This window comes from Panicum virgatum, chromosome 2K (genome assembly GCF_016808335.1).
Source record: "Panicum virgatum strain AP13 chromosome 2K, P.virgatum_v5, whole genome shotgun sequence".
Classification (NCBI taxonomy): Eukaryota; Viridiplantae; Streptophyta; class Magnoliopsida; order Poales; family Poaceae; genus Panicum; species Panicum virgatum.
The window spans coordinates 67,421,531-67,444,196 of NC_053137.1; the positions used below are offsets into that span (position 1 = coordinate 67,421,531).

A 22,666-nucleotide genomic window follows, 5' to 3' on the forward strand; every position below is an offset into this window, starting at 1 on the left:
AAGGACACATTGATTTCTAGATTTATACCTTGTCGTGCGCTCATTCAAGTTACCTATCATTTGTTGAGGTGGATGGCGACGCTGAATATGTCGAGGTGCTGTTCTAACAGAAGTTGCCTCCCCCTCAATTGTAGCTGGTTCATGATCAACAATAGGTATAGCTGCAGGATCTGCTGTGGATGTGAAAAGCTCTGAAGGCCCATCTCTATGTGCTGCTAGGCGTCTGAATGGGAGTTGCCTCGAGCACAGCTGGATCCTCTGTTGCATCATCATCATCGTCAAGTCCATCAACCTCATCTTCAAAAATGTTTTGTCCAATCTCATCATCACCTGCACACTCAAAAGCAGAAGTGAAACAAGGCATCGTCTCGTCGAAGGTGACCTCACATGTCTCCTCGATGCGATTAGTATCAAGATTAAGAACCCGGTAAGCTCGCCCTTGCAAAGCATACCCCAAGAACAACCCATCAGAAGAACGTGATTCAAATTTGTCCAAATTTCCTCTTTTCAGAATAAAGCATTTACAACCAAATACGCGAAAATGAGAAACTTTTGGACAACGACATATCTCAACTCATAAGATGTTTTCCCCATAAAAGCTCTCAGAAAATACGATTAGCAACATAGCAAGCGGTATTGATCGCCTCAGCCCAAAAACGTCTAGGGGTTTTAGTTCATCAAGCATTGTCCTAGCCATCTCAACAAGCGTTCGATTTTCCTTTCAACAACACCATTCTGAGGGGGACATACGGTGAGGAAAACTGATGATCAAGACCCTGTTCTGAACAAAAAGATTTCATTCGAGCATTCTTGAATTCTGTGCCATTATCACTGCGAATTGCTCTAACGACATTATTGGATAACTCATTTTTCAGCTTTAGAACAAGATCATGAATAAATTGAAAAGCCTCATCCTTGGATTCCAAAAAGAACACCCATGAATAACGAGAAAAATCATCCACAATGACGAGCACATACCACTTCCCACCAGCAGAACGAACACGGGCTGGACCTACAGTGTCCATATGTAACAACTCACCCGGTCGTTCTGTCATCACCTGAGTCACAGGTGCATGAGAAGCCGCAATCATTTTGCCATGTTTGCAAGGAGCACAAACCAAATCTTTCTCAAAACTTGAGTTTCGGTAAACCATCTATCAAACCCATCGAACTCAAACGGCATAGTAAATCAAAGCTCAAGTGACCCAAACGACGATGCCACTTCCAAATGGGGAGAGAACCATGAGCAACCAAACAACGAGCTTGTCCAAAAGATTTAGAGAAATCAACCATGAAAATTCGTCCAAAGGGGGAGATTTGACAAACAAGGTTACCGATAGAATCTAGAACTCGCGAATTGCCTTCTTAAAACGCACTTCAAAACCATCATCAAGAAGTTGTGAGACAGAAAGCAAGTTATAATGTAAGTTCCGTACCTTCGCGACGTCCTTTAGCATGAATTTATTGGTTACCTTGATACAGCCATGTGCCATCACTTTTCCTTTACTATTGTCCCCGAATGTAATGTATTCTTTACCGCTCGCGGGGGTGAGGCTGGAGAACCATCTATCATCTCCGGTCATGTGACGCGAACAACCAGAGTCCATTATCCATATGTTCTCCTCGCCTCCATCCTGCAATCAATAGCGAACACGAGAGTGAGCTAATGACTCAACACTGGGGTTAGGATAATGCAATGAAAACCAGTGCTGGGCCATTTGCTCAAAAGAAGCATTAGCAAAATCAAATCTCTCGAAAGAACGACGATGCCCACGAGGGGGAAAACGTGGCATGTCATTCCTATATGACGCAGGGGCACTATTACGTGAGCGAAAACCAGAAAAGCGAACAACTGGCGCTCGTCTAGAGTCACTACGATAATAGGCACCATGTGCAGGGTACCGATCACGTCGTTCAGCACGCTTCCTACGGAAGCAAAATTCCGCCAAATGACCATCACGATCACAAAATCGCAATGGTAAATATTTTGAGTAGGAGCAACGACAACCTTAGCCTTAGAAGTGGAACCAGAAAAATCAGGCTTAAGGTTATCCAAATGTTCACAAGTTGGTGGCCATGTGTTATTCAGGCTTTGAAGTGTTTGGGTTTAACCCTCCAAACCTGCTTTTTAGGAACAGACTTGGGAGGTTCTACCACAAAACCTTCAGATGAGACCGGTGGACTCTTCTCACTGGGAGTAGGCCCATTGTTCTCACCATATGCATTCTTTTTACCAAAAGTACGCTTCAAATCATAACCAACACCAAAATGTTCACCCCTTTTAATTTGTGCAATAGTCATACCATCTGGGGCTCACGCACAGAACACCAACCAAGGATTGTTCTCAAATGAGTGTTTTCTTCTTCTAAGCAGCATTGTCCTTCTTTAAGATGGAAATTTCAGCAACAAAAGTAGGACAAGTCAAACACTCAGGTAAATAGGACAAGTGTGTTTCTCCAACTGAACAATATGGCATTTAGCAACATTCAACTCAGTTTGCAAAATTGGACAAGTAGCACAAGCACCAAGTAAAACAGAACGAGAGCGAAGTTCTTCCAATTCAATCTTAGCACAATCAAATTTATCAACTAAAACAGCATGCTTAGATTGCAATTCAGAAATAGAAACCATATGAATAGAACATTCCTCACATTCTACAGCAGCAGGTGTAGCATCTTTTAGTGTTTAATTCAGCAGATATTCTATCATGATCAGCCTTAAGTCTTGCTAGAATTTATTTTGTTTATCAACAAGTTTAGTCAACTCTTCAATTTCTCTTCAGCAGAATTTTGTACCTCATTATCAGAAGAGTCGTTGCTGCAGTCATATGCATCACCCTCATTTAAAGCCATAGTGCACATGCCTCCCTTGATGTCAGCAAGAAAACAGAGTCCTCCATCATTGGTCTTTTTGGGCTTCATCTTCGGACTCTGAATCACTAGAGTTGTAGGCATCTGAATCAAAGCTACCCAGCGAAGAAAAGAGAACATGTGCAGCCTTCTTGATTTGCTTGTCAGTAAACTTCTGTTGTCCCTTCTTTCTCCCACGCCTATCACTCTTGTTCTTCCTGTCCCTTGATTGTTCCTGGCGCCTGTAGCTGTTGCCATGCTCCGGTGCCTTCACCTTGCTTGGACAATCAGCAATGAAGTGTCCACGCTCACCACAGTTGAAGCATCCTTCTGAACGCCTTCTATTTCGCCTGTTTTCATATACCCGCTTGAACTTGTTGGTGAGCAAAACAAGCTGATCATCATCAAATACCTCCATCTCATCATCTGCAATATGACACAAGGAGGACAAAGCAAAACTAGGAGTAGATGAAAGATTAGCATTAGTGTTAGTACTCCCAGAAACCAAAGCCATTGGAATATTTGAAGAAGAACCAGCTGTGGGATTGTTAAGCTTTTTTCGAAATTGGATGTCGATCTCTTTGGATTTAAGCTTACTGAAAAGCTCATCAGTTGTAAGAGTCTCATAATTAGTAGACTCAACAATCGCTTCCACTTTTGTACCCCAAACATCCAAGTCGAGTGCATGCAACAATTTGAGAGCCCTTGCATGATCATCATACGGCATAACCGTTATGTTGGCTTTCATTTTGTTGACAAGACTCAAAAATCGAGCGAAAAGATTTTCGATAGACTCACCAGGCGATTGCATAAAATTATCATATTCGCGCCTGTAAGTTTCAATAACCGGATCTTCACTGCGTTGGTGCCCTCATGAAAATTTTGTAGAGTAGACCAAATCTCATGAGCAAACTTGTTTGTCAGAAACACGATCAAATTCAGATTTGCTCAAAGCAGCAAAGAGAAAATCTACAGCTTTGTTATTGTTTTCATATTTTGTAGCGTGAGCTGCATTTGAGGGATCAGCTGGAATCACATAAGTCGTATCAATTGTAATATTCCAAATCGCATGATTCCCAACCTATCTGCTACTACCTAGCTTGGACATTCTAATTTGACTTCAAGTCACAACTGGAACTGTCAAATTATTAGTGCCCACTGTCGACTCTGTTCTGACAGCATACTCCAACCAATTTCTATGCGTGTGATCACATTCACATCAGGGTTGCGACTGTAGGACCGGAAATGCGACCAGAGGGGGGGTGAATGGGAGCAACTCAAAATAATTTCGCACGGAAGCAAACAGATCAAACTCCCAAATTTCAAGAACTTTAGCAAATTAGATCCAAACGCGAGGAAACTCGAAACATAGGTTCACAAGATCACTAGAAATCTATTCTCAAAATATTATGCAAGGAAATTAAGTATAAAATGCGGATCAAGAAAACCTAGATTGAAACCGACGATAAACCTGACGAAGAACAAATAAGCACGATGCAATGAAACGAAGAACAATACTTAATGATAAAGTATTAAACCAAGTACTTGTTCTTACAAAATTGCATCTAGCCTCCGCCCGATCATCCTCCCTCTCTTGATTAGAGAGATCAACAAAAATCCCTCACTAGGAATTAAACCCTAGGCTAGACTGGAGAGAGGAGTGCACGCAAGAAGAGCTTCAGGGAGGCGGCTACTGTAGCGCGGAACTGTTCACGGCGGCTACTGTAGCGCGGAACTGTTCACGGCGGCTACTGTAGCAAACGCCCAAAAACCCTAAAAACGCATACCCCTCAATCCTAGGTGCCACATATTTATAACCCATAGGGTGGCACTACCTAAATTACAAATTTGCCATTACGTAAATCAAATTAACGTAATCGGCGCGTATCACTCAATATCATCCTCCACGGCAAACAATCTCGATGTCCGCGATCCTTCCATCTAGCACCATGGCGTCCCGTGATCTCGCCGCACGACGATCCGGAATCTTCTCGCGATCGACAATTGTCCCCGTCTTCAGCCACGTCCGCCGCAACGAACGTCCGGGATCTTGGTTTTGTGGCTTAACCAAGAAACCGTCCACCAACGTTCTCTCGCTGTGTCGTCAGGTACAGTAGACATACACCGCACGATCTCAAATCCCTCGAACGCAAGTCTTGATCCACCCTTCACCGCTCTCAGTCCATCGGCGTGGCATCATATCTTCATTCTTCACACGTCGCCGCATGTTCAGTCTCCACCTATCACCTGCATCGACACCAACCAAGAGAAACGTCACACGCACACTGTGTTGTTCAATCACTCATCACAAGGTCCTAGCCCCACGGGCATCTCAATCTCCCCCTTGATGAGTGCATTGACAACACCACACCACACAAATTTATTCAAACAAAAATAGAGTAAAAGAAGAAAGAAAAGAAAACAATCTAACAAACTTGATCCCCAAAGACATGGGCTAGCAACAAAAGCTAGGCTCGACACAATCAAGACAAATACAAGAGTAACTGAAAAGCTCCAAAGCTGACAAACTCCCCCTGTCAAAATGCTCAAACTCAACCTCCCCCTGAGACTCAGCAATGAATTTGTGTCACTCATTCTCCCCCTTGTTGACAAAGCACTCCATCAAGTAAAAGATACATGAGGGGACGGCACAGATAGAAGCTTCAGAGACATATATCAAATACTTATACCAGCGAACCAGCAAAACCAGCTGTTCAGAAAAGCAGCAACACAATGCAATGACCATAGAAATTTAAATTAGAACCTTTTGAAAACCAATTAGTCAGACCATGCAAACAAATTCAAAGCCAGTATCAAGCTGAAGACAAGACATATAGCAAGCTCACACGACGGGTAACAAAGCTTCCAATCAAAGTTCACTGCAAATGCTTGAATCAGGTCTATGCCATGAAAGACAAACCCGTGGCACACACAACACCTGCGACTGGGGCAAGCTGTGAGTAACCAACTTAGGCTGCCATGCCTAAAGCACAAGTCTGTATATACAAACCCAAATCTCAGCATCATATATATTGTTCCCAATGTTATATGCTGAATACTGAACCCATTTTTCTTTTGTTGTCCCTGCTGATCTGGGATCTTTTGACAGCCCCTGGACTATAGAGTGCCCGGTTCATGTGTGTCTTTGCGACACAAAGAACATTTGTTCTTTCATAGGCCCAAAAGAAGCTACATTCACAGTGACGAACCGATCTTTGACCCATTGAAAGGAGCCAAAACCGAACCGTGAGCAAGATATATGTCGAGTATTCAACCAGATACTAGAACAAGAACATGTAAACAAGCCTGATAAAATCATGAAGTATCTGTGTGCTGTTTTCAAAACAAAATATGGTCACCCAAAGCATCACAACCTCTCCAAAGGCATTTATCACAAATTCGCTGAAACAAGTATAAGGCATATGTAACCGAAGCGACAAAAACATTGATACTAGAAAGGATAACACACACCAAACTCACCACGCAAACGTGCAAACGTGGCTTGATCGAGTGGTTTAGTTAAAATATCAGCCAACTGCTGACTAGTATCAACATGCTTAAGCTCAATATCACCCTTTTCAACATGATCTCTTAGAAAATGATAACGAACATCAATATGTTTCGTTTTAGAATGCAGCACAGGATTCTTAGCAACACTGATGGCACTGGTGCTATCACACAAGAGAGGAACATGAGAAAACGACAAACCAAAATCGCGAAGGGTTGCTATCATCCATAAAAGCTGAGAACAACAACTAGCAGCAGCAACATACTCGGCCTCTGTAGTAGATTGAGCAACATTGGATTGTTTTCTAGAGGACCAAGAAACAAGAGAAGAACCCAAAAACTGGCAAGTACCTGATGTAGATTTTCTATCCAAACGACACCCAGCAAAATCAGCATCCGAATAACCACACAAACTGAGCGTCGAAGAAGCAGAGTACCAAAGGCCAAATTCAGGAGTGAAACGAAGGTACCTCATTATGCGCTTCACCGCCTGACGGTGAGAGGTCCTGGGAGATGCCTGAAAACGAGCGCACAGACACACAGCAAAGTGTATATCCGGTCTCGTCGCAGTCAAGTACAAAAGTGACCCAATCATGCTTCTATATTCCTTCTGATCCACGGATTCTCCATCTTCATCAGCATCCAAAGCTGTGCTAGTCGGAATGGGCATTGAAATTGGCTTAGCATCAGCCATGTCGAACTTCTTCAGGACATCCATTGTATATTTTCCCTGATGCACAAATGTCCCTTCCTGTGTTTGTTTAATTTGCAATCCTAGGAAAAAGGTCAACTCACCCATCATAGACATCTCAAACTCCTTACTCATCGATTCTGCAAACTTTGCAACAAGAAAATGAGACGAACCACCAAAAATGATATCATCCACGTATATCTGAACTATTAGAGAATCATTGCCTTGTCTGAGGAGAAATAAAGTTTATCAACAGAACCCATTTTGAACCCATTTTCAAGTAGAAAAGTTTTCAGTCTAGCATACCAAGCACGAGGTGCTTGCTTCAACCCATATAAAGCCTTTTGTAACTTGAAAACATGATTAGGAAATTTAGGATGTTCAAAACCAGGGGGTTGTTTAACATAAACTTCCTCTTCTATATACCCATTCAAAAAGGCACTCTTCACGTCCATTTGATAAAGCTTAAAACCACGTGAGGCAGCAAAAGCAAGCAAAATGCGAATAGCTTCTAAACGAGCAACAGGAGCAAAAGTTTCACCATAATCAATACCCTCCTTTTGACAGAAACCCTGAGCCACCAATCTGGCTTTGTTTCTGACAACAAGACCATCTTCCCCTTGTTTGTTCTTAAAAACCCATTTAGTACCAATTGGTTTGCAAAAAAAAAAAGTGGATCAACCAAAACCCAAACCTGATTTCGTTCAAAATTTTCTAACTCCTCATGCATGGCATTGACCCAATTAGAATCAGACAGCGCATGTCCAACATCACGGGGTTCAAAAGAGGCAACAAATGCAGAATGCGCAAGGACACATTGATTTCTAGATTTATACCTTGTCGTGCGCTCATTCAAGTTACCTATCATTTGTTGAGGTGGATGGCGACGCTGAATATGTCGAGGTGCTGTTCTAACAGAAGTTGCCTCCCCCTCAATTGTAGCTGGTTCATGATCAACAATAGGTATAGCTGCAGGATCTGCTGTGGATGTGAAAAGCTCTGAAGGCCCATCGTCTATCGTGCTGCTAGGCGTCTGAATGGGAGTTGCCTCGAGCACAGCTGGATCCTCTGTTGCATCATCATCATCGTCAAGTCCATCAACCTCATCTTCAAAAATGTTTTGTCCAATCTCATCATCACCTGCACACTCAAAAGCAGAAGAGAAACAAGGCATCGTCTCGTCGAAGGTGACCTCACATGTCTCCTCGATGCGATTAGTATCAAGATTAAGAACCCGGTAAGCTCGCCCTTGCAAAGCATACCCCAAGAACAACCCATCAGAAGAACGTGATTCAAATTTGTCCAAATTTCCTTTTTTCAGAATAAAGCATTTACAACCAAATACGCGAAAATGAGAAACTTTTGGACAACGACCATATCTCAACTCATAAGATGTTTTCCCCAGAAAAGCTCTCAGAAAAATACGATTAGCAACATAGCAAGCGGTATTGATCGCCTCAGCCCAAAAACGTCTAGGGGTTTTATGTTCATCAAGCATTGTCCTAGCCATCTCAACAAGCGTTCGATTTTTCCTTTCAACAACACCATTCTGAGGGGGGACATACGGTGAGGAAAACTGATGATCAAGACCCTGTTCTGAACAAAAAGATTTCATTCGAGCATTCTTGAATTCTGTGCCATTATCACTGCGAATTGCTCTAACGACATTATTGGATAACTCATTTTTCAGCTTTAGAACAAGATCATGAATAAATTGAAAAGCCTCATCCTTGGATTCCAAAAAGAACACCCATGAATAACGAGAAAAATCATCCACAATGACGAGCACATACCACTTCCCACCAGCAGAACGAACACGGGCTGGACCTACAGTGTCCATATGTAACAACTCACCCGGTCGTTCTGTCATCACCTGAGTCACAGGTGCATGAGAAGCCGCAATCATTTTGCCATGTTTGCAAGGAGCACAAACCAAATCTTTCTCAAACTTGAGTTTCGGTAAACCATCTATCAAACCCATCGAACTCAAACGGCATAGTAAATCAAAGCTCAAGTGACCCAAACGACGATGCCACTTCCAAATGGGGAGAGAACCATGAGCAACCAAACAACGAGCTTGTCCAAAAGATTTAGAGAAATCAACCATGAAAATTCGTCCAAAGGGGGAGATTTGACAAACAAGGTTACCGATAGAATCTAGAACTCGCGAATTGCCTTTCTTAAAACGCACTTCAAAACCATCATCAAGAAGTTGTGAGACAGAAAGCAAGTTATAATGTAAGTTCCGTACCTTCGCGACGTCCTTTAGCATGAATTTATTGGTTACCTTGATACAGCCATGTGCCATCACTTTTCCTTTACTATTGTCCCCGAATGTAATGTATTCTTTACCGCTCGCGGGGGTGAGGCTGGAGAACCATCTATCATCTCCGGTCATGTGACGCGAACAACCAGAGTCCATTATCCATATGTTCTCCTCGCCTCCATCCTGCAATCAATAGCGAACACGAGAGTGAGCTAATGACTCAACACTGGGGTTAGGATAATGCAATGAAAACCAGTGCTGGGCCATTTGCTCAAAAGAAGCATTAGCAAAATCAAATCTCTCGAAAGAACGACGATGCCCACGAGGGGGAAAACGTGGCATGTCATTCCTATATGACGCAGGGGCACTATTACGTGAGCGAAAACCAGAAAAGCGAACAACTGGCGCTCGTCTAGAGTCACTACGATCATAGGCACCATGTGCAGGGTACCGATCACGTCGTTCAGCACGCTTCCTACGGAAGCAAAATTCCGCCAAATGACCATCACGATCACAAAAATCGCAATGGTAAATATTTTGAGTAGGAGCAACGACAACCTTAGCCTTAGAAGTGGAACCAGAAAAATCAGGCTTAAGGTTATCCAAATGTTCACAAGTTGGTGGCCATATGTTATTCAGGCTTTTGAAGTGTTTGGGTTTAACCCTCCAAACCTGCTTTTTAGGAACAGACTTGGGAGGTTCTACCACAAAACCTTCAGATGAGACCGGTGGACTCTTCTCACTGGGAGTAGGCCCATTGTTCTCACCATATGCATTCTTTTTACCAAAAGTACGCTTCAAATCATAACCAACACCAAAATGTTCACCCCTTTTAATTTGTGCAATAGTCATACCAATCTGGGGCTCACGCACAGAACACCAACCAAGGATTGTTCTCAAATGAGTGTTTTCTTCTTCTAAAGCAGCATTGTCCTTCTTTAAGATGGAAATTTCAGCAACAAAAGTAGGACAAGTCAAACACTCAGGTAAAATAGGACAAGTGTGTTTCTCCAACTGAACAATATGGCATTTAGCAACATTCAACTCAGTTTGCAAAATTGGACAAGTAGCACAAGCACCAAGTAAAACAGAACGAGAGCGAAGTTCTTCCAATTCAATCTTAGCACAATCAAATTTATCAACTAAAACAGCATGCTTAGATTGCAATTCAGAAATAGAAACCATATGAATAGAACATTCCTCACATTCTACAGCAGCAGGTGTAGCATCTTTTAGTGTTTTTAATTCAGCAGATATTCTATCATGATCAGCCTTAAGTCTTGCTAGAATTTTATTTTGTTTATCAACAAGTTTAGTCAACTCTTCAATTTCTTCTTCAGCAGAATTTTGTACCTCATTATCAGAAGAGTCGTTGCTGCAGTCATATGCATCACCCTCATTTAAAGCCATAGTGCACATGCCTCCCTTGATGTCAGCAAGAAAACAGAGTCCTCCATCATTGGTCTTTTTGGGCTTCTCATCTTCGGACTCTGAATCACTAGAGTTGTAGGAGGCATCTGAATCAAAGCTACCCAGCGAAGAAAAGAGAACATGTGCAGCCTTCTTGATTTGCTTGTCAGTAAACTTCTGTTGTCCCTTCTTTCTCCCACGCCTATCACTCTTGTTCTTCCTGTCCCTTGATTGTTCCTGGCGCCTGTAGCTGTTGCCATGCTCCGGTGCCTTCACCTTGCTTGGACAATCAGCAATGAAGTGTCCACGCTCACCACAGTTGAAGCATCCTTCTGAACGCCTTCTATTTCGCCTGTTTTCATATACCCGCTTGAACTTGTTGGTGAGCAAAACAAGCTGATCATCATCAAATACCTCCAACTCATCATCTGCAATATGACACAAGGAGGACAAAGCAAAACTAGGAGTAGATGAAAGATTAGCATTAGTGTTAGTACTCCCAGAAACCAAAGCCATTGGAATATTTGAAGAAGAACCAGCTGTGGGATTGTTAAGCTTTTTTCGAAATTGGATGTCGATCTCTTTGGATTTAAGCTTACTGAAAAGCTCATCAGTTGTAAGAGTCTCATAATTAGTAGACTCAACAATCGCTTCCACTTTTGTACCCCAAACATCCAAGTCGAGTGCATGCAACAATTTGAGAGCCCTTGCATGATCATCATACGGCATAACCGTTATGTTGGCTTTCATTTTGTTGACAAGACTCAAAAATCGAGCGAAAAGATTTTCGATAGACTCACCAGGCGATTGCATAAAATTATCATATTCGCGCCTGTAAGTTTCAAATAACCGGATCTTCACTGCGTTGGTGCCCTCATGAAAATTTTGTAGAGTAGACCAAATCTCATGAGCAACTTGTTTGTCAGAAACACGATCAAATTCAGATTTGCTCAAAGCAGCAAAGAGAAAATCTACAGCTTTGTTATTGTTTTCATATTTTGTAGCGTGAGCTGCATTTGAGGGATCAGCTGGAATCACATAAGTCGTATCAATTGTAATATTCCAAATCGCAATCCCTTTCCCCTTGAGAAAGGCACTCATGCGAGCCTTCCAGTACGGGTAATCGGTTCCATCAAAAGCAGGTGGATGTGAAGACGAAGTCATGATCGCCACAAGTGGATTTCACAACAGATTAGGTATGAGAAAACCTTAACCGGCTCTGGTACCAATTGTAGGACCGGAAAATGCGACCAGAGGGGGGGTGAATGGGAGCAACTCAAAATAATTTCGCACGGAAGCAAACAGATCAAACTCCCAAATTTCAAGAACTTTAGCAAATTAGATCCAAACGCGAGGAAACTCGAAACATAGGTTCACAAGATCACTAGAAATCTATTCTCAAAATATTATGCAAGGAAATTAAGTATAAAATGCGGATCAAGAAAACCTAGATTGAAACCGACGATAAACCTGACGAAGAACAAATAAGCACGATGCAATGAAACGAAGAACAATACTTAATGATAAAGTATTAAACCAAGTACTTGTTCTTACAAAATTGCATCTAGCCTCCGCCCGATCGTCCTCCCTCTCTTGATTAGAGAGATCAACAAAAATCCCTCACTAGGAATTAAACCCTAGGCTAGACTGGAGAGAGGAGTGCACGCAAGAAGAGCTTCAGGGAGGCGGCTACTGTAGCGCGGAACTGTTCACGGCGGCTACTGTAGCGCGGAACTGTTCACGACGGCTACTGTAGCAAACGCCCAAAAACCCTAAAAACGCATACCCCTCAATCCTAGGTGCCACATATTTATAACCCATAGGGTGGCACTACCTAAATTACAAATTTGCCATTACGTAAATCAAATTAACGTAATCGGCGCGTATCACTCAATATCATCCTCCACGGCAAACAATCTCGATGTCCGCGATCCTTCCATCTAGCACCATGGCGTCCCGTGATCTCGCCGCACGACGATCCGGAATCTTCTCGCGATCGACAATTGTCCCCGTCTTCAGCCACGTCCGCCGCAACGAACGTCCGGGATCTTGGTTTTGTGGCTTAACCAAGAAACCGTCCACCAACGTTCTCTCGCTGTGTCGTCAGGTACAGTAGACATACACCGCACGATCTCAAATCCCTCGAACGCAAGTCTTGATCCACCCTTCACCGCTCTCAGTCCATCGGCGTGGCATCATATCTTCATTCTTCACACGTCGCCGCATGTTCAGTCTCCACCTATCACCTGCATCGACACCAACCAAGAGAAACGTCACACGCACACTGTGTTGTTCAATCACTCATCACAAGGTCCTAGCCCCACGGGCATCTCAGCGACGCGTCCGTACTGTTGGCCGACATCCCCGGCAGCTTCACCGGCGAGCAGGGGGCGTTGCCCAACGTGGGATCTCTGAGGGGCTTCGACGTCATCGCCAACATCAAGGCGCAGGTGGAGGCCATCTGCAAGCAGACCGTCTCCTGCGCCGACATCCTCGCCGTCGCCGCCCGCGACTCCGTCGTCGCGGTAAGCCTACTTGCATTGGGCGGCTTTCGTTCGTGGTCATCGATCACCAGCTGCATCCAATTCATGGACCCCAGCCTCGTCTCGTGTAATTGATTCATTCCTTTTTCTCGATCATGTAGTTGGGAGGGCCCTCATGGACGGTTCCCCTGGGGCGGAGGGACTCCACAACCGCGAGCCAGACCCTGGCAAACAACGACCTGCCGCCTCCCTTCTTCAACCTCACCGACCTCATCAGCGCCTTCGGCAACAAGGGTTTCACCGCGACCGACATGGTTGCCCTCTCCGGTATGTAAGCGCTCTTTCAAGTGCTTCAAGTGCCATGCATGAACAGATTAACTTAACAATGCAAGGTGTTGCCTGGATGATGCAGGGGCGCACACGATCGGGCAGTCGCAGTGCCTCAACTTCAGGGACCACATCTACAACGACACCAACATCAACCCGGGGTTCGCGAGCTCGCTCAAGGCCAACTGCCCGCGGCCGACCGGCTCCGGCGACAGCAACCTGGCGCCGCTCGACACGTCGACGCCGTACGCGTTCGACAACGCCTACTACACAAACCTGCTAAGCCAGAAAGGGCTCCTGCACTCCGACCAGGAGCTCTTCAACGGTGGCAGCACGGACAACACTGTCAGGAACTTCGCCTCCAGCAAGGCGGCCTTCAGCAGCGCCTTCGCCGCGGCCATGGTGAAGATGGCCAACCTCAGCCCGCTGACCGGATCCCAGGGACAGATCAGGCTCACCTGCTCCAAAGTGAATTAAGAATTGCCACCATATAGTATACAAGTGCGTTTTCAGGCTAATAAGGCTAGCACGGCCACCATGCATCTTAGTACGCTTTACACACAATTGTGCACCTAGATGAATGAGGAAGTCTGACTGTGAGATGCTGCAAAAGTGGCATGCATGGATCAGCTCAGACAAAAGATGCTCGTGTATTTCAGGGGCTCCATATATGCAAAAGCATGAAGGATTCCCTTGCTTAATGTTACTTCTCTCTGCTTAAATATGGCCCAGCCATCAATCAGTCCATCATTTGGTACATGAATCCCATTACAAAATATGAAATTTGAAGGCTACAAAAGTATTATGTAACGTAATCTGAACAAGGAGGCTGAACAGATGATATGGTACAATTGTGAACCATCATGCTGAACAGAGAGCTCAACCTAATTTTAGTTTTGCAGTACAAGGTCGTCACTTCAGTTGAACTAGGCGTATAGCCCACGCATTTGCGCGGCTAGTATTGAAAATTAAAAAATTTCCATGTCGTTGTATCTTTACTTAAAGGTTATACTATTTTTTACTATACATCACCCTGTTCATTATCGTAAATTATGTCTTATTGTTGATTAAAACAATTCAACTATGATCTACCTATAATAACAATTTGATTTATTGAGCTTTAATAATATTATGCAGATTATTATTATTATTTTCATTTTATTTTGATTGATTATTGTTAGCTTTAGTTTTTATTAATAGTATATATTTGTAACTGATACATAGCTAAATGTTATTTTATATTTAATTTTTCATAATTGCATTGGTGGGTGATTTTTAATTAGACACAGGGGTATTTTAGGCTAATTTTTATCGTAATGGCAATGGTGGATAATTTTATTTTTTTTGTTTTTTGCCGATTAATGTGGAAATTTCTAGGCTTTGAGAGCGAACATGGAGGCTCGATTAAAACAATTCAACTATGATCTAGCTATAATAATAATTTAATTTGTTGAGCTTTAATAATATTATGCAGATAATTATTCTTATTTTCATTTTATTTTGATTGATTGTTGTTAGCTTTATTTTTTATTAATAGTATATATTTGTAACTGATACATAGCTAAATGATATTTTATATTTAATTTTTTTATAATGACATTGGTGGGTGATTTTTAATTAGACATAGGGGTATTTTAGGCTAATCTTTATCATAATAGCAATGGTGGGTAATTTTATTTTTTTTGTTTTTCGCCGATTAATGTGGAAATTTCTAGACCTTGAGAGCGAATGTGGAGGCTCCGTTTGTTGGCCAAATAATAAGATAATAGATATATACTCATGGCCAGCAGAGCACCACCCAAATCTTCTTCGGTTATATTCATTACTTCAACCGCTAGCTCATTTATGTGGTGGTGATCGAGCACATCAGTAATCAGTTGAATCAAATATGTGTCTAGTCATCTAGATGTTAATCAAACAGTTACCGGTGCCCAATTGAATGGAATATGTGCTACTACTATATATATATACTCCAACTTATATTTTCCTCCTCTGGCAAAAAATATTTATGTTTTCCATTAAAAAAGCAAATACTTATGTTTTAGAGAAGAACCAATCGAACTTTTAAAATTTTAAGAATAAAGTCCGTTTTTCAACCTTGAACTATTAGGATCGTCCAATTTTGGTCCCTGAACTACGAAACCAGACATCCTACACCTCCAACAGACAAAACCGTGCAAATAAATATCTTGGAACCGAAACCACCCTGATTTCGTGTTATGTTGGCCGTCCGACTTGCACACTTGCTCAGTCAGCAAGTGGGGCCCCTTGTAAGCCCATCTCCCCCAGCCCTCTCTCTCTCCCTCTCTCTCATATGCACATGTTCCGTGTGCCGCCACCTTGCCACCGCCACCGCTGCCTCCCCGGCTTTCCCGCTGGCCCTCGCGCTCCGCCTAGGCTTACCCCCTCCCCGACGAGCCCGCACCTCCCGACCCCGTCCCCCCCCCACTACTGCATGCAGGCTGCGCCGCGACGTCGAAGCCATGGTCGTGCTGGCGCCGCGTGGGCAGCTCAAGCGCGTGCGGCGGCGATGGTGGCTCCAGGCAGCCCCCGTCGCGCCAGGTGGTAGGGGCACCAGCACGCTCCCCCACGTGGCGTGCCGGGTCACGCACGGTGCTAGATCTTGAAATTCTGAACTTTGCACGCAGCTTCCACCAAGATGACTCCATGGAACGACATCTCACTCAAGATGCATATCACGCGTCCTCCGGTAGGTCTTCCAGCGCCGTGCCCGCCGGCTGCCGCCGCCGCCGAGCTCCCACGGGTGGGGAACGGGTGAGTGGCAGAGACAGTGCAAGCGGGCCAGGGAGTAAAGGAGGCCCGCTTGCTAAATGGGCAAGTGGTGCCTTGTTGGACGCCCAATGTGACGTGGCATGAAACCAGTGCGGTTTCGGTTTGGGGGTGTTTTTTGGCACGGTTTTATCAATTGGAGGCGTATGATGTCCGATTTTGTAGAAATTGCTAAAATCGGATGATCACAATAGTTCAAGGTTGAAAAAACAGACTTTACCCAAATTTTAATTCTCAAAACAAGGGTACGTTTAAATGAAAATAAAAAGAATCAGGGCGTCAACGTCGTCTATTCACTTGATGCCAACTAACTGACAACACTCCCGTGTTGCCAGAGTGGCTGCACGGGTCAGGCAAAGGTGGATTTTTCTTGGACAAATGCTGACCTTTGTGCCTAACCATAACCAGTCCAATCCTTTGGTCCAAGTTGTCTCGTCGGCTGGTACCCATGTGAACCCGGGTCAATGTCTCGCTAGCTAGATGAGAATGACGTGGGTCCTAGCATAACTGAAGGTTATACTAGTCATCACTAAACGATTGATATGGCACACTAGCTAGAGTACATGCATGCACAGCTTAAGATTCCTGTAGATAGTATTGGTGTTCGTTTCACTATGTATGTTTCCAAATTCCTGCCATTATACCGAGCAACTATCTATATTACATATATATGTTCCAAATTACTTCACAAATAATAGCATGCGTCTGCTTCTAATATAAATTCCTACACAAATTAAATAAATCGAACTAGTATAGACCTCATTTCGAATTTAAATAGAAAATTCGTTGAGAAAACTGATTTTTCTGGTGGAACTGATAATTATTAGCTCACGGTATTTCGGATAAAGTGTCCATGACATATCTAATCTAAATTCTAAATGCTTCTGTTTACACTTGTTTATCAAGACTTAAATAAGATGGCTACGTGCTTCTTCTATATTCGACACACAACGTGCATATATGTTCCGGGATTAATGCATATATATAACGTGCAATGCATAATTATTTGCAAGATCAGAGACACACTGCTCATGACACGTCCTGCCCGTCTTCCTTGACCAGCACTCTGTACCAACCGTTGTGCTCAATGCACACTGCGAGCTAGCTGCCTGTGTTGGTATCCAAAGGGCCGGCCGGACAAATTATATATACAAATTAAATTATACTAGTCTATCAATCCGTTCTTCCGCACGGGCTAGTTAGAGATATCTAATAATTATTTATCTAACACTCTCTTTAACCAATTAAATATTCTAATCCAGTACTGCAAAGATATACATATTTATCATTATGTAATTGTAATAAATGTGATAGATTTAGTTACTAGCAATTTTTTCTCACTTCGCATCACACTTCCATATATGTTTGATATGTGTTTAATTGAAAACTTTATTTGAGCTATGTAAACAACATTAAAATTGGTATTCTTATCTCTTCTCTTGTACATGAATATATGATGACAAACACATTATGTTTAGTATATTTATATAAATAATAACATGAATAATATATTAATAATGATAGAGATAGTAATTTATAATTTATATTGATGTGCTTTAAGATTTTATTATAATAACATAATTTTGATTCAGATTTGGGGTTCATTTTAACTTTTTATTATGTTATCGTTGGATAATATACATGAAAATTTAGGGGGTTATTTGATATTATTTTATAATGGTATAAGTGGGTAATTTACATGAAGATTAGGGGTTACTTTAGATTATTTTCTATAATGGCAGAGGTGGGCAATTAAGATACATATTTAGGGGGTTACTTTAGTCTATTTTTCATAATGACAGATGTGGATAATTTATTAAAAAGATAACAGATCCAATGGTTATTATGATTAGAGTTGCCGAATTGATGGCCGGATGTTTCTGATTTTTGTGAGAATTTGTATGATTTCTCTATTTTTAGACTGTCCACCTAGGATCCTAGGTGGCTTCACCTGAAGGCTTCAAAAGGAGCCTTCAATTAGTAATAGTCATAATGGAAGAGATGGGTAATTTATTAAAAAGATAACAGATCCAATGGCAATATGATTAGAGTTGCCGAATTGATGGCCGGATGTTTCTGATTTTTGTGAGAATTTGTATGATTTCTCTATTTTTTTAGACTGTCCACCTAGGATTCTATGTGGCTTCACCTGAAGGCTTCAAAAGGAGCCTTCAATTAGTAATAGTAAGATTTCAAAAAAAAAGTCTAAATTACTCCCTTCAACTATAGTCAAAGTCCGGATAACTCCCTAAACTATAACTTGGTTCAATTTACCTTCTGAACTATGCCATTTAGTTCATTCTACCACATAATATAATTTGTTTTTTTTGTTTCTCCATACACAAGTTGATTTTTAATCTCAAATTTTGCAGGGTGGTAGTGGACATCAGGATGCATATTTTAGAAAATTTTTATAATTCTTCAATTTTATTTTTCATATAATTTTGAACTCCAATGTTTAATTTTTGTTAAATATTCTAACATATCACAATAATGATAAAAAATTATGATATATTTTTCTAACATGTGTTGTGTTGTGTACTATCATCTCGTAAAATTTCAAATGAAAACTCCATCTATACATTGAGAAATGAAAAAGATAAATTATGTTAGGGGGTAATTTGAACCAAAGAGTATAATTTGGGGGGTAAAATAAATCAAACGATAGTTTAGGGGGTTATCAAGACTTTAGCTATAGTTAAGAGTAGTAATTTAGACTTTTCCCATTTCGAAATATCTTCATGCTTAAAATTGAAAATATTTCGAATTGGACATCCGTGGCGTCGATCTCTTGCATTATTGGATCGACCGGGCACTTGCACTGGAGTACAAATTAAAACTGCACTCAGGAACAATAATTCAGCCTAACTAGCTAGCTACATGTCTGTCCTGAATATATGGCAAGTGTATGGCATGCATGCAAGTTGGTCAATACTGTATGCATGCCGGGTCGAGAGAGTGGCTAGCTGCTGCACTGCATGACGAAAACAGTTGCTGCTGGCATTCAGAGAACTGGGCACCGGGTTTGGATGTTTTCTGACCCTGGTGACATGCAGAAGGCATCAGTGTGGGGCCTATAAATATGCATGGAGGGCACCATTCCCCTTTGCAGGCTAAGGAACCGAAACTGGCGACCAGAGGGGGTGAATGAGAGCCGATCAAAAATTCTTGCAAACAAAAGTTCGTCCTTTGATCACAAGTGCGCACCCAACCCTAGAGTCCTAGGTAATGTGCAGAGAAGTACTGGCTCGGTATCACCGGTTGAACCGATGCACAAGAGAGAAAATGCACCGGTGCAACCAGATGCAAAGCAGAAAACCCTAACGTGCGAAAAACCAACTCACCGGTTGAACCGACGCAACATATCACAAGTGTCGGTTTAACCGGTGATAGGTAGAAACTCAGCCCGACGCAGAAACAGGTTTTTCAGCCCGCGAACTTTTGAAAACTTGATGATTGCTGGATCAAATCAAGTCAAAATCTCACCAAATTTTGCAGGCACGATCACAAAGACCTTGTGAACATACCCACCAAAGGAATCGACGAATCACTCAATGGTTTGGGAGGAATCGAGGAAATTCCGAGAAAGAATGGGGTTTTCTCTGGAACTCAAGAACTTCGAATTGAAAGAGCTCGTGAATCCTAGGCGTTTGGCACTAAGTAAAGAGCGATGGATTCACCTCAAAGAGCTCAGAGAAGACCTACGATCTCATGCTTCATGATCGCACAAACGAAAACCAAGAATCGTCACAAACAAAGCACAAAATGTATGAGATTGAAACGAAATCAAATCCCCGGAGGGCACAAGGAGGGAAGGGCCTCCTTTCCTATTCAATCTCAGTACAAGAGTCTCAAAAATCCATACCTCTAATCCTTAGAGAGGAGAGGGAGGAAGAAAAGAGAGGAGGAGGGCGCCAGGAGAGGGGGAGGCGACGTGCTGTCCCTGGCAAAAGGAGAGAGAGAGGGGGGGTATTTAACCCCAACAACTCTCAACCCCAAAAGACTAAACTACCCCTAGACTCAATTAGACATTAGAAAGCCCGTAGGGGCAAAACCGGAAAAAGATACAAGGACTCATCCGATGGTCGAGGTTCTTTCTTCGAGTCGAAGTCTTCTCCGCGATGCCGCCGTGTGGATGAAGATCCGGTTCGCGGTTTTGGGGGGGTCTGCGAAACCCGGGTAGGTGGCCGGTTTTGAGAAAACCGCCAAAACTCCACGCGCGGGAAGATTCCCGCCTCCACGCCGTGGCCCAAGACGTCGTTCCCGCCTCGGCCTTCTGACGGCCCTAGATGCCGTTCGACGCCCGTCACCTCCTCGCCCGCAGCAAGGCCCTAGACGTCGTCGACGCCTGTCGCCTCCGTCAGTCCCGAGACCGACGCCCGTGCCTCCACGACTTGGCGTCTTCAACCGCCGTCCGCCTCGTTGGTTTTGTGGCGCAAACCAAGAAACCTGCCTTCCATCGCCGTTTGCGCCCTCGATCCAGGAGTGGACGCCACAGCTACCGCCCGGCACGAGCTCCGGTCCTGGCTGTCCTTCACCGCCGTCCATTGCACGGTCCATCGGCCACAGCACCTCCACGGCAGCTCTCCGTCGACACTTGACGCCCGTGTACCTGCAATCCAAAGATCAAGCGCACGATCACACCGCACAATTGACAATTCACTCAACACAAGCAAAATAGAGTACTCAACATTCCTCACATACCAGCACAGCCAACGAGCTAGCGATGGCATCGCCTATAGCCATGGCCGCTGCTTCTTTCCTTATTAGCTGCTTGGTGGTGGTGGTGGTGCTGGCCTCCGGGGCGTCGGCGCAGCTGTCATCGACCTTCTACGACACGTCGTGCCCCAATGCGCTGTCCACCATCAGGACCGCCGCGGTGGCGCAGGAGCCTCGCATGGGGGCGTCCCTGCTCAGGCTGCACTTCCACGACTGCTTTGTCCAGGCAAGTCGATCACAAAGCCTGCATGCATATAGCCCTAGCTAGCTTATTAACTGCATCTCTTCCGCCGATCCTTTTTTCAGTTCTTCTCTAATTTAACAGTCGATCGGCCATCCAGATTGAAAAAGTTGGTTTTTTTATACGTTGACAACGAACAGTACTCGACCCCTCGCCAAAAAACAAACAAAAAAACAGTACTCTATAACACACACAAAAAAGCAAGCAACAAATAATTAAATAAGAAATTCGTTAAACGATTATTATATATATATTCTGCAGGGCTGCGACGCGTCGGTTCTGCTGAATGACACGAACGGCGGGGAGCAGAACGCGCTTCCGAACGCTGGATCGCTGAGGGGCTTCGGCGTCGTCGACAGCATCAAGGCGCAGCTGGAGGCTTTGTGCCCGCAGACCGTCTCCTGCGCCGACATCCTCACCGTCGCCGCCCGCGATTCCGTCGTAGCGGTAGTAGATCTCATCTCATCTCATCTCATCTCATCATTGGCCCGGCGGCCCCCATGGTGACCCGCGCTGCTGACGACGATATACATATGCATTGCAGCTCGGCGGGCCTTCATGGACCGTTCCACTGGGAAGAAGGGACTCTACCAATTCAAGCGCGACCATGGCAAATAGCGACCTCCCACCTCCTCAATTTAACCTCTCACAACTTATCCCTGCGTTCCAGAACAAGAACCTCGACACAACAGACCTGGTTGCTCTCTCAGGTACTATACACAATTAATGTTGTGTATGTTCTTCGATCTGTAACAATGTTAGTTCAATAACAATGGCGGCAGGCGCTCACACTATCGGCCAGGCTCGCTGCACGACCTTCCGGGACCATATCACCGAGCCCAACATCAACGCTACCTTCGCCGCGTCGCTGAGGGCCAACTGCCCCGCCACCGGCGGCGACAAGCCGACAACAACCTGGCGCCGCTGGACGCCGCGACGCCCAACACCTTCGACAACGCCTACTTCAGCAACCTGGTGTCCCAGAGGGGGGCTCCTGCACTCGGACCAGGAGCTCTTCAACAACGGCAGCACCGACAGCATTGTCCGCAACTTCGCCTCCAACGCAGCCGCCTTCACCAGCGCTTTCGCGACGGCCATGATCAAGATGGGGAACCTCCAGCCGCTCACCGGGGCCCAGGGCCAGATCAGGACCAACTGCTGGAGGGTCAACTCCTCGTAATTATTCCTAATAAGCTAGTCACACGCTTCTTATTAGCTTGTTAATTGGCATCTATAATATATACATGCGAATAAGGTTGTGCGTGCAACAATACTATAGCTAGGTTGCGTGCTCTCTTAATTAGCTTGTTCCACCAAGTGTATATGGAACGGAGACAGCCGTACGTGTGTGTGTGTGTGTGTGTGTGTGTGTGTGTGTGTGTG

General features: G+C 43.9%; 2 protein-coding genes and 1 pseudogene across 2 annotated transcripts; 2 read left to right on the top strand and 1 right to left on the bottom strand.

The window, feature by feature from the left end:
* Nucleotides 1-7,911: 7,911 nt before the first annotated feature.
* Nucleotides 7,912-11,452, bottom strand: LOC120695619. Its single transcript, XM_039978818.1, has 4 exons — nt 9,986-11,452; nt 9,400-9,496; nt 8,096-8,358; nt 7,912-7,989 (listed from the first exon to the last, which is right to left on the bottom strand). Exons 1-4 carry the CDS (start codon nt 11,450-11,452, stop codon nt 7,912-7,914), a joined length of 1,905 nt encoding a protein of 634 aa, XP_039834752.1.
* Nucleotides 11,453-12,671: 1,219 nt separating this feature from the next.
* On the top strand, nt 12,672-14,278 carry LOC120695620 (peroxidase 2-like). The gene is made up of 4 exons (XM_039978819.1): nt 12,672-12,830; nt 13,042-13,248; nt 13,368-13,533; nt 13,619-14,278. Exons 1-4 carry the CDS (start codon nt 12,672-12,674, stop codon nt 14,008-14,010), a joined length of 924 nt encoding a protein of 307 aa, XP_039834753.1. The 3' UTR covers nt 14,011-14,278.
* Nucleotides 14,279-21,028: 6,750 nt separating this feature from the next.
* Nucleotides 21,029-22,561, top strand: LOC120694840 (annotated as a pseudogene).
* Nucleotides 22,562-22,666: the final 105 nt, after the last annotated feature.

What these genes read in the sequence shown, in the direction of transcription:
- LOC120695619 (XM_039978818.1), bottom strand. Translation starts at nt 11,452, where the DNA reads ATGCCGTATGATGATCATGCAAGGGCTCTCAAATTGTTGCATGCACTC. An exon ending in CAGCCTCACCCCCGCGAGCG is followed by an intron (nt 8,359 to 9,399) that starts GTAAAGAATACA and finishes TTCTGAAAAAAG; the next exon opens with GAAATTTGGACAAATTTGAA. An exon ending in AGGATCCAGCTGTGCTCGAG is followed by an intron (nt 7,990 to 8,095) that starts GCAACTCCCATT and finishes ATCATGAACCAG; the next exon opens with CTACAATTGAGGGGGAGGCA.
- LOC120695620 (XM_039978819.1), top strand. Translation starts at nt 12,672, where the DNA reads ATGGCGTCCCGTGATCTCGCCGCACGACGATCCGGAATCTTCTCGCGA. An exon ending in CCCGCGACTCCGTCGTCGCG is followed by an intron (nt 13,249 to 13,367) that starts GTAAGCCTACTT and finishes TCGATCATGTAG; the next exon opens with TTGGGAGGGCCCTCATGGAC. An exon ending in CGACATGGTTGCCCTCTCCG is followed by an intron (nt 13,534 to 13,618) that starts GTATGTAAGCGC and finishes TGGATGATGCAG; the next exon opens with GGGCGCACACGATCGGGCAG.